Source organism: Panthera onca, chromosome A2, assembly GCF_046562875.1.
Source record: "Panthera onca isolate mPanOnc1 chromosome A2, mPanOnc1 haplotype 2, whole genome shotgun sequence".
Taxonomy (NCBI): Eukaryota; Metazoa; Chordata; class Mammalia; order Carnivora; family Felidae; genus Panthera; species Panthera onca.
Window position 1 is genome coordinate 12,025,431 of NC_138340.1, and position 11,448 is coordinate 12,036,878.

The window sequence follows — 11,448 nt, forward strand, 5'->3', positions numbered from 1 at the left end:
AGCTCAGAGGAAGTCCAGCCCCAGCCAGCATGTGTCCAACAGCTGTGTATGCAATGCCTGAGCCCTTCGCCAGGGAGCCCACCGTGACTGACATACCTGCTCCTGTGAACATTACAGTAGAAGGGCGAGGGTGGATGATGGATAACTGAATGGAGACGAGAGGGTGAGGAGTTTGAGGGAAGGAAGGCGGTTGGCTGTAGGAGCCCAAATACCAACCCACAGACAGTAGGGAGGGTAGAGGTGGGCATAGGGGAGCGGGTTCGTGGATAAAGTGACATTTCAGCTGCGACATTTGTTCCAGGGGCAGAATGAGAGGAAAGGTACACCCGGCAGAAGGAGCAGCATGTCCAAAGGACCTGAGGCAAAAAGATGATTGTCCATCCAAGGAACAGAGTAAGGCCGACATGACAGAGTCTTGGGCAGCAAGAGGGGTGAGTGGCTCAAAATGGCCTAAAATGGCAGGTGGGGATCAGATTACAGAGTACGTTACCCCATAACCCCAACAGGCATTAGACGACACACAGTTTACAAGAGGGAGACTGGCTGTGATGTCAGTGAATTTCAGATAAATTGGGGAATAGCCATTCACACCTCAGGGGGACCTTGCAGCACACGGACTTCCCATAGGGTTGTAGTGAGAGGCTAGTTTGTTCTCTCAGGCAGTTTTATTGAACACCTATTAGGTGCCCGGCTGGGGGGGACACAATGCTAAGCAAGTTCAGATTGGTCCTGCCCTCTCAGGACTGCCAGTGTAGTGGGGAAGGAGGGGCGGTGTTGGCCAGGTAATACCCATAACTGCAGTGAGCCTGCTGCAGAAGTAGAATTGTCAGCCGCCCCCGGAGCTCTGGACACCCCCACCCACATAGTCAGCAGCGCGGAGCGATCACAGCGGCCACGCCCGGCAGCAGGTGCTTTGCACGCTTGGGTTCTGCTGCCCAGGGCCCCAGTGTGCATGTTGTAGCATTCGGCTGTTTGCAGCTCTGGGAATCCTGTGGCTTGGGGGAAGAGAATGTCACCTCAGTTGCCACTTCTGTCTCTTGATGTTAATCAAATGGCCAGCTTTGGGCTTGAGTCTAAGTCAGAAAACTATCTGGGGACCAGTTCTCCAGAGGGGGGTGAATCCCTGGCCCTGTCTCCACCTTAGCCCTGGGCTGTGCATCAGATCTCATCTGCCTGCAGCGCTGTGGCTGATCCACAGGGACTCTTTAATTTCCACAAATGAAGTGGAGGGTGGGGAATTGTGAGCCAACTTTTAACGAGTCCCCAGGTGTCACTTGAAGTCCTGTGACTCTTTCAGTAATGAGCCCTATCTTGGCTTCCAGGGATTGGTATGCGAGGGGGTTTGGCAGGCTGTGCAGGGAAGGGGTCCCAGCGTGTTCTTTAATGCCATCGACCGACTCCTGATGACCCTAATTCTGTTCACCTCTCTGCGTCCTCCAGGAAGTGTGTCCAGGGGCCTTGGCTGATGAGCTCTAAACGCATGGGATGAGGCTAGGGTTGGTGGGTTGAGACAATGCTTCTAATCGCCTGCTACCCCAAGACATGGCTTCCAGCAAATTCCTGGGGCTTGTCGTTTACTTCTTTCAACAAAGACTAGCTGGCCACCAGTGCGAACTGTTCAGTTGTCTTCAGGTTCTTAAACACAGATTAACAGGCAAGGACAGATCTTGTGTGTGGTAACTTTGGTAGCCCTTGTGCCTCAGGGCACTGACTCACATCAGACCGACTCAGGTGGAAATCCTGGGAATGACCTCACCTCTCCGATTCTCTGTCTGAAGACGGGGAAGCTAATAGTAATAGCATCTGCCTAACGTATAAACTGTCTGGCACTTAGCACATGTTATTATTTTGTCACTCAGGGGAGCCCTGTAGGACTGTGGCCAGAGGGAACGGAGGCAGCTCACTGTTGGCCTACCTTGCCCCATGCCTTTGGAACTTATCCATCCGTTCATTCACCAAACGTTATTGAGAGATTTCTGCGTTCCAGGCTCTAGAAATTCAAACACAGAGCAAGCAAGATGCGGTTCCTTCTGGTGTTTACCTTCTCAGGGGGAGAAACTAGTTTATGCAAATATGAGTTAAAGAGTCCACACGAGCAAAATGCTACTTTCTTGGGCTGGCTGTAGCATCGGAGTCAACAAATAAACGGATGTTCTCTCAGAGTCAGGGGGGGCTGCGATGAAATTATTTTCCTGGATTTGGATCCTTCCCCAGTGAGGATCAGGTCCCACTGTTGCTTGTTCAGACCCCCCCGTCGCGAGCACTCTATGGAGGCACGTACACACGTTGTGTGTGTCCCCACGGGGTCTGCTTTGTTCAGCCATACGGCAAGGTTAACGTAATTGTAAAGCAGGCTCAGGATTCCAAACTCGGTGACATTTTACTACGTGTTTAACTTGGCTTCACTCACGTCACATGAAGCAAAGTGCAAGACAAAGTCACACAACTAACAAGGCACCGCAAGGGGTAAGAAGTCAACAAAGCAAATGCGAGGTCAGTCCGTGAGTGCACAGCTGGGATGAGGCTTCAGTCTGGTCTGGGTCCGCTCCCGGCACATGTTATGTTATTATGTTCAAGTGCTGGAGGATGATCTCTGAACATCGGGCAGACCTTTTGTGGGCAGTCGCCTTTTCAATGCGGTTAGATGTGAAAGGGGCAGCATCTGGAGACTCTGACAGTTTGCTGCAAAGATACTCCCCCCCCCTTTTTTTTTAAGAAATACCTAGAGTATTTCTTTTTTTTTATGTTTATTTATTTCTGAGACAGAGAGAGACAGAGCATGAGCAGGGAAGGGGCAGAGAGAGAGAGGGAAACACAGAATCCGAAGCAGGCTCCAGGCTCTGAGCTGTCAGCACAGAGCCCGACCCGGGGCCCGAACTCACAGACTGTGAGATCATGACCTGAGCCGAAGTCGGACGCTTAACCGACTGAGCCACCCAGGCGCCCCGGATACTCCCTTTTGAAAAAGAGCTGAATCAGTCTTGGGCCTCAGCAGACCTCTTTTGGCTCTGCAGGTTACCAGTTCTGGATGCCATCAGCTTGTGCTGGTTTCGGTGTATGTCTTTAGCTGCGTGTGTTCCTGCTTGACATAAGTTACTGCTTGACATGAGTGACTCCGTCTTGCTCTCTACCCCTGTTCTATCAGCTCCCCCCCTGCCATAAACTACAAAGCCCCATCAAGGCAACCTGGTGACAGGTGTGTCCACCCTGGTTCTTAATCACTGTCTCTGGCATATTATAGGTACTTGTGAGTTTTTACTGAATGAATCAGTTGCAAAATGCATCCAGAGAGAGCACATGGTTTGGTCCCCTTCGCCAAATCATTGTGAGACATCTGGTCACCTGGCGACTGCATTTTTCTAATAGCTGAACTTCAGCTACACTTTCTGAAGAACAAGAGGCCACTCCTAGTTTCTGACCACTCATCTCCATGGTCCTGGAAGAGAATCACATTTTATCTTTCTCTTCTCTGCAGCAGGGATACAGGCATGTATCTCATCCCCATACAGTTTCAGATTCTGACGAGAGAGATGGCAGGGACCAGACCAAATTGCTATTTTGGCCAATTCAAAATGAAACTTGTTGGAGAACAATTATTCTGACAGATCTTAACTTTCTTGTGCCATGACTATCTAGCCATGAGTGACACACGTATAAGGAAGAGAGCCTGGGCCAGGTGCAGGGAATGGCCATGCCTAATCCTAATGCCTGATGCCTGTACTTTCTGACAGATCTTGGTCTCAAGAATCCAGGCTTACAAATGTGGAGGAAACTGACATAGGTTTTGGAATTAACAGAAATGGCAAGACACAGTTAAGGGATTGAAGGATTTTTTTTTAATGGGTTAAGAATCCACTGCATTGTACAACATAAATCATAATCACAAAGTTAATAAAGGTCTCTGAGAGGAAAGCAAGAGTCAGACTCTTGAGTAGCCCATGCAGATGGTACCAGTTGATTTGGGCCCAGTGAAGGATGAGGAAATGTCCCACAGGAAGCCAGGGGCAGGGAGCATTCCAGGCAAAGAAAACTACAAGAGCAAACACATGGAGGTGTGAGGGGCATGAAGAAAGGGAAGTGGCCAGATGGTGAAGGGGCTTTGGAAATGTCTTAGAACAATCTCACTGGGAACCAGAGAGGAGACTGGCCTGGAGGGAGATGCTGAAGAGGAAGCTGGAGAGGCTGGCTGAGGTAATGGTAATGTTGAATGAATGTGAGGGACCCAATCGCCCTGTATCCACAAGCTTTAGGCTTTTTGTGTTGGAAGAAAGCCCTAGATCTTGGGGTTTTATGAAATGGAACTTCATCCCCTGTATCAGTCAGCATAAGTTTAGTATGCTGTGGTAACAACTGGTGACCTCAAAATCTTAGTGGCCAATAACCACAAAAAAATTCACTTCTTGGTCATGTTTATGGGTCAGCAGAAGCTCTGCCTGAAGGGGATCTTCTTCACTGCAGGACCATATTTGAAGGAGCTGTCCTTTGTAGGGAGAGGTGGTCTTCTGACAAGGGCAAAATGAAGATGGCAGAACCACACAAGGCTCTTAAGATTCCTGCTTAACGTGGCACATGTCAATTCCCATCACATTTCATTGGCTCAAGCAAGATCGTGGCCAAGCCTGGATTTAATGGAAGTTAAGAATTACCATTCTCCTGCAGGGATGGGCCCAGGACTGCTTCTGGAACATTCCACTCAGCAGAAATCGGGAAAGGAAGTAAAGGGTGAGCAAGCCCAATGCCAAGAAAAGGACACTAGGCTTTGGAGAAATGTCCTCTATTGTTGCCTCTGTGAACTCAGAACCCAGAGAAGGCAGGGATAGGGCTTGAGGCTGTATATCAAGGGTTCTGCGTCAGTCCCAGGAAGTGCGGTATAAGGGCTTGGTTAGCAGTTCTGTCGCCTCTCACAAATGAAAGCAAATCTCCCTGATTCACAAGAGAAGTTGCTCCAGTATCCATGGCTGTGTATCATCATGCAGGCGGGGGCAGTTCCATTATCATGTAGCTTCTCAGACTCCCAGTTACTGTCAAGAGATGCCCACAAATTCCTGAGTAGATGGGCCAGTGCCTGAGCCCCCTACCCTGCTCTCTATGAGTGAGGGTCTGGCCCTAAGGTTCTTGAGGCCCCAAGTGGGAATCATTTATTGAGCCCATCTTACAGTAGTCATCTGGTCAACCCCTTCCCATTTTTTTTTTCCAAGTGGAGAGACTGAGCTCAAATGGGAGTAGCAACAGGAAACAGTCTTCAGGGGAGTCTCCAAGTTCTGGGGCCACTTTCTCTGACTCCTTCATCTCGCTGACCCTCTCCCCTTCTCTGAGGTCCATTCACCCTGATGCCAGATTCACCCTGTCCAACTTCTAGCTCTGCCACCTGTCATCTATGTGACCAGGGCAACAGTCTTAATATCCGAGCCTCTGTTTTCCTCTTTTGCAAAATGGGAGCACATTCTGAGGATGTGATGACCAGGGCATGTAAGGTATATGGTACGTGCTCAGACGGCAGGTGAGTTTGCCAAGGTGATTAATTATGCCCTGGGCCTGGACCCATCCAGAGCAGTTTGCCAGACAGGGAAGGGTGATGCTGGCAGATGGAAATGTCCAAAAGCAAAGAGTGTGAGAAGGCAGGTAACTGACAGGAAGGTATAGTGGGTTCAGTGTTGTCCCCATTGAAAAGATATGCCCACATTCTAACCCCAGATATCTGTGAGTGTGACCTTACTTGGGAAAGAGGTCTTTGCAGATTAACTTAAGTGAAGGATGCTGAGGGGATCATCCTGGATTGACTGAGTGAGCCTCAATCCAATTATAAGTGTCCTTATAAGGGACAGAAGAGAGAAGACACAGGGGAGAGGAGAAGGGTATGTGACCACAGAGGCAGAGATTGGAGTGATGGGCCCATGAGCCAAGGAACAACTGGAGCCACCAGAAGCTGGAAGAGGCAGGAAAAGATCCTCCCCTACAGGCATTGGAGGGAGTGTAGTCCTGCTGACATATTGGTTTGGGACTCTGGCCTCCATAACTGTGAGAGAATAAGTTTCTGTTGTTTTCACCTCCCAGTTTGTGGCTCTTTGCTACAGCGACTATAGGAAACTCATACAGTTGGCAAATGCTACGTTATTATACTCCTGAATAGGCACATCCAAGGCTCTGAGAAGTCCTGCAACACAGGACCAGTTTGGCATTGAATCTACTGTTTCTCAATCATTTTAAATGGGAACACCATTCCCAAGTAATAAAATAACAATAGCTGCTATGATAGAAAGGGCTTGTGTTTGGGGAGTTGCTTCAGGTAAATAGTGAATGAATGACAGGGGAACATCCTGAGTGGTCATAAAATCTCTCTTTAAAAGCCCTGCCAGTATCTTAGGGGAAGACTGTCTTGGGTGGTTAGGGACATCTGCATCACAGACAGGAAGACTCACGTGTAGGTGGGGGTTGAGCCATCCATCCACCTGTGGTTTCCTTTCTGGCCCTCTTTGAAGAGGCCTATCCAGGATGTCACCTGCTCAGTTGATGTCAGGAAGTCCTAGATGGGAGAAGGCACACTGCGAGGTAAAATTCCATCAGAGCTGAAAGGACAGAGGTTGGAGTGTCCGGGGACCGGAGGAGGGCTAAGGTGTAGAGGGGATTTTGGGTGGGCAAGCAGACAGAGGCAGCCACGCACAGCACTTTCTATCCTAATGCGAACTCCAGACCTACTATGTGCATATCGTATGGCCTCAGACATTTAATCCACCCCTTGGTTTCTTCATCTGTATAATGGAAAGAATAGAATCTCCACTTCATAGCATATTCTCAAGATCAAAAGAATAGACTGTGTGAGGTACGTGCACCTAGAAAGAAGCACTGGACAAATATTGGTTGTGACTGTTTTTTAAGGTCAATGCATACCAGAGCAAGGTTTGATCTTAGGCTGTAGGAATATCTCTGGCTGGAAACCCAGCTCAAAAGACACTCTTGATGCGTTTCTTCGGGCCAAGCCTTGCTTCTGGACCAGGAGAGCCAGATATTATTTAGATCCAGCCCCATACTTACAACCCTGATGCAGTGTGAAGTTCTGTGGTGAAAGTCTCTGATGATGTCATGAGAGAATATGGAGAAGGGATGTTTGTATTGGGGTTTTGACAGGTGAGTAGGAGTTCTCCACACAGCAAGAGTAAGGGCACTGCAAACCGAGGGACCTACATGAATCAGAGCTTGGAGGCAGGACCTCAGTGCACAGGGTCCATTCCCCACATGTCACAGCAGTGAGCTTGGGTTGAAGCAAGATGAAGCAGGTCTTGAAGACCATACTAGGAGTATTGTGCTAGACCCCAAAGGGGACGGAAATATGAACCCCGAAATTCTTTTATAATCCCTCTCCCAACCTGCTAAGATTCTACCTTCCGTTTCCCACCTGTTCTGCTCGGCTGTTGATGATAACCAGGTGAGCTTGCTTCTGGGCACAAGAATCATTAGCCTGGGTCCAGGTGAGGTTGTCCAGGGAGAAAAAGTAGCAGGAGCCCTGAAAGAACTTCCAGTCCAGGGGGCAAGGCTCACATGAGGATTCTGTGAGAATGGAGCCATTAGCCAAGCTGGCATATCCAGTTTCCCATCCGGTGAAGGGGTGTGTCCCCCATCACCCCCTGGTCACATTCCCAGTGGTCTCCACTTGAACACACCCAACAGTTGGAAGCTCACTACCTGGTAAGATGGCACCCCCCATTATTGAACCTCATCAGATGGAAATAGGAAAATGCTATAGATAGCCTATGAGATGGGGAAAAGGAACTCAAGGAACAGTGTGAATAATATCCTACTTTAGTGTAAAATAGAGGGACATAGGTTTTGACATTCCTCATTTGCTTAAAGAAACTCTAGAGCAGTGGTCTCCTTTGTGGGGAAAGTGATTCTTTCCCCAGGGGACAATGGCCAACACCTGGAGACCTTTTTTGGTTGTCATAACTCACAGAGGGTTATCCCATCAGGTGGGTCAAGGCCAGGGATGCTGCATTACACAGGACAGTTTCCCCCCACTGGAAGAATGATTCAGCCCCAAACATCAATGGTGCACAGTTTAAGAAACTGTGCTCTGAAGAAAAACTATACAATATAACTACAGTGGTTCCTGGGAGTTAGGTGGGAACTCGGCAGCGAGGGCTCAGGAGTGATACAGAGAATTCTCACTGCATTCATCTATATCCAGTTAGTGAACGCACACACACACACACACACACACACACACAGTGGATCTTTGTTATTTGCAGGCTCCGTATTTGCAAATTCACCTACTTGTTAACATTGATTCGTAACCCCCAAATCAATACTTGTGAGGTTTTCCTTGTCACTCACAGACCTGCACAGAGTGGCAAAAAGCTGGAGTCAGACAGAATAAGGCAAGTTCTGCCTTGCTGTTTCTTTTCTCATACCATAAGCAAGTTCGCCTTTGGTGGGCCATTTCGTGTCACGCGCTTCATGTTTTTATGCCTTCTGTAGGCGATTTTGCTGTTTACAAAGGCCCTCAAGAGTCGTGCTAAAGCACTGTCAGTGTTCCTACATGCACAAGAAGGCTGAGACGTGCCTTACAGAGAAAATGCGTGCGCGTTAGGTAAGCTTACTTCAGGCATGAGTTATAGTGCTGTTAGCCATGAGTTCAATGTTAATGAAACGATATCTATTAAATATATTTAAACAGGTGAGCCTGGTGGCTCGGTTGGTTAAGCATCCGTCTCTTGATTTTGACTCAGGCCATCATCTCATAGTTCTTGGGATCAAGCCACAGGTCAGACTCAGTGTTGAAAGCACAGAGCCTGCTTGGGATTCTCTCTCTTCCTCTCTCTCTTCCTCAAAATAAATAAACTTTAGGGGCGCCTGGGTGGCTCAGTCGGTTAAGTGTCTGACTTCGGCTCAGGTCATGATCTCATAGTTGGAGCCCCCTGTCAGGCTCTGTGCTGGCAGCTCGGAGCATGGAGCCTGCTTAGGATTCTGTGTCTCCGTCTCTCTCTGCCCCTCCCCCACTCGCTCTCTGTCTCTCTGTCTCTCTCAAAAATAAATAAACATTAAAAAATATTTTAATAAAAAATAAAAATAAACAACCTTTACATTTATACAGAAACACACAAAAACAAGGTTATGTATTGATCAGTTGACAGAATGTTATGACCAGGGGGTCAAGTAAAACTAATACTGTTATTTCTGCAATGATTCAGTATTCGCCATCATTTGCAGGGACCACATAAAACATAGCTACATGAATAATAAGAACTAAATGTACGTATACCGCATCTCATCCACTCACGCAAAAGTTATATAAAAAGTATGTAGCACCAAGAACACTCCCTCCAGCAGCATTCGATCAAGTAGTGTTGTTTGCTTGGGGCCCAGAAATCTACACTGTGGCAAGTTCTCCAGGTACTTCTAACGTGCTGGTAAGGACTGACCACATTTTGTAACACACTAGTGTGGTTTTTAAGAGTGGAGGCTCCAGATCCTGACTGTCTTAAAGAAGATAGTGTTAATTTCCCCCCACTTTACAGCTGAGGAAACTGAAGCTCAGAGTGGTTTAAATGGGCTGCCCAAGGTCATGCACAACCACAAGCCTAGACCAGATCTGGCTGTCTCAAAAGTCTTGTTTTCCTGGGAGCCCTCCACTCTAAGTGTGATCTGATCATGTCACTTGAACTTTCTGAAAAGATCTGAGGAGCCATTGGCATCGGGGTGCCCCTCTGAGAGCCACTTGCCAGAAGCCCCACCACTGTTACAGGTGCTGTGACGGGAGCACAACCCCTCCCTCTCACCTCCCCTCCCCCACTCCTTACCATTGCCTGCCAGTACAGCCTTCATTTGCCGGAACATTTCACCCCGAATGAAGTCCAGGTCGTGCCTAGCCTGCCCCAGTCCCTGCATCACTGGGAGGCCCAAAAAGAAAGGGCTGGTCAAGGTCTTGGCAGAGGGAGGAGATATGGTGGAGAGGCAGGAGGCCGACCATGTTGAACCCCACTCACCTTTTTCATTCAGTTGAATGACTTCCTTCTGCACCTGCTGTGTCCTCTTCAAGACTGGGGAGAGGCGCAAGTAAGTGTTCTGGACCCCAGAACCTTCCTGGGGTCTCTCCATGTTCCTCAAACCCCAAGGGGCCAAGACTTTCTCCCGTTCCCAGAGCAAGGCATTCTGGGGCTCTGAAATGCCCCGCCCATTTTTCAGATGAGGAAACTGAGGCCCAGAGAGGTAAAGGTCCTTGTCTAAAGCATCCAGCTAGTAAGCGGCAAGACAGGACCTTTGTTCAGGTGTATACTTTTAGCAGGGAGGCTGGAGTTCGAGTCCAGTTGGGGGATGAGCTTTGGGAAGACACTCACCAACAACTCAGACTGACTTGGGCCCATGCAGGCCCCCCAGCCTGTTAGACTGGTGGGGGAGTGAGCTCCATTCTGTTGCCATTATGATCCCACTAGGGACACAGACCGGCCACCCCTGCACCAGCCCTGCAGACCTGCCTTTGCAGGGTAGGAGCCAAGGTGCTTGCTTCCCTGTGGTCACCCTGTCCCCATTGGCCCAGATGCCTTACCTTTGGGCAGAACCACACAGAGGATAATGAACATGAGAAGCAGGATCAGGGACACGGCCAGGCAGAGATATCTCCAGGTCTTATCCTTGGACGTCTGTCCCCATCGACCTGGGGGAAACCAGGTAAGCCTCCCTCTACCCAAGGATATACACTCTCTCACCCCCTGAGATGCCTCAAACAGTCTTCAGGAAACTGCCGTATCCCCGGGGTATTCTGGGTTCACTACCTACCAGACGGGAGGACTTAGAAAGGGCTGGAAAAAGAAGGCCATCTCTCTAGTATAAGCAGTCACGGCGGTGACGGCGGTTGGGCTGAAAAGGGGCTCAGGAAGACTCAAACCTGATATTCCCTTCCTCCAACCTGTGAGGGAATCAGGGCAACCCAGCACCCAGCTCTTCCTGACATGGAAAAGGGCCCCTGGTCCCAGCTCCCTGACTCACCAGTGTTCCCCGGCTGCGGGGGGAGTTTGGCTCTCAATGCGGTAATCTCATTGGGGTTTGGGAAGTTCCTGGCTTCAGCCATGGCTACAATTCACTCAGCTCTGAGATGCCCCTGCCCTGCAGGCTGTCGGGTGACTCTACCCAGCCCTTAGAAGGAAACCCCCTCGTCCCCAACCCTCCCACATTTGTCTTCCTTCCTGGCTCAGTGTGGGGCCCCAAGATCTCTAGATGGCCTGTGATCAAGTAATCTGATGGGGGAGGGGACCCGGGCACCTGGGGCAGAGGCAGCGGGCACCGAGCTTCCCCTGCAAACTTGATCTCCGCCCAAGGTGGTTAAGACACAAAACAACCCAGAACTGGATCCAAACCCCTATACTCATACCATCACCCCTCTCTGCTTCTAACAGCTTCGTGTAAACAGTCATCCCAGGTTTGCACAGTAAGTGGTGGACATTTGGCCTTAGGAAA

General features: G+C 49.3%; 1 protein-coding gene across 1 annotated transcript; it reads right to left on the reverse strand.

Moving 5' to 3' along the window:
* Nucleotides 1–3,813: 3,813 nt before the first annotated feature.
* On the reverse strand, nucleotides 3,814–11,206 carry LOC132678314 (C-type lectin domain family 4 member G-like). Its single transcript, XM_060630504.2, has 7 exons — nucleotides 10,981–11,206; nucleotides 10,541–10,648; nucleotides 9,981–10,034; nucleotides 9,795–9,884; nucleotides 7,394–7,545; nucleotides 6,420–6,523; nucleotides 3,814–5,021 (listed from the first exon to the last, which is right to left on the reverse strand). Exons 1-7 carry the CDS (start codon nucleotides 11,060–11,062, stop codon nucleotides 4,883–4,885), a joined length of 729 nt encoding a protein of 242 aa, XP_060486487.1. The 5' UTR covers nucleotides 11,063–11,206; the 3' UTR covers nucleotides 3,814–4,882.
* Between the last annotated feature and the right edge of the window lie 242 nt (nucleotides 11,207–11,448).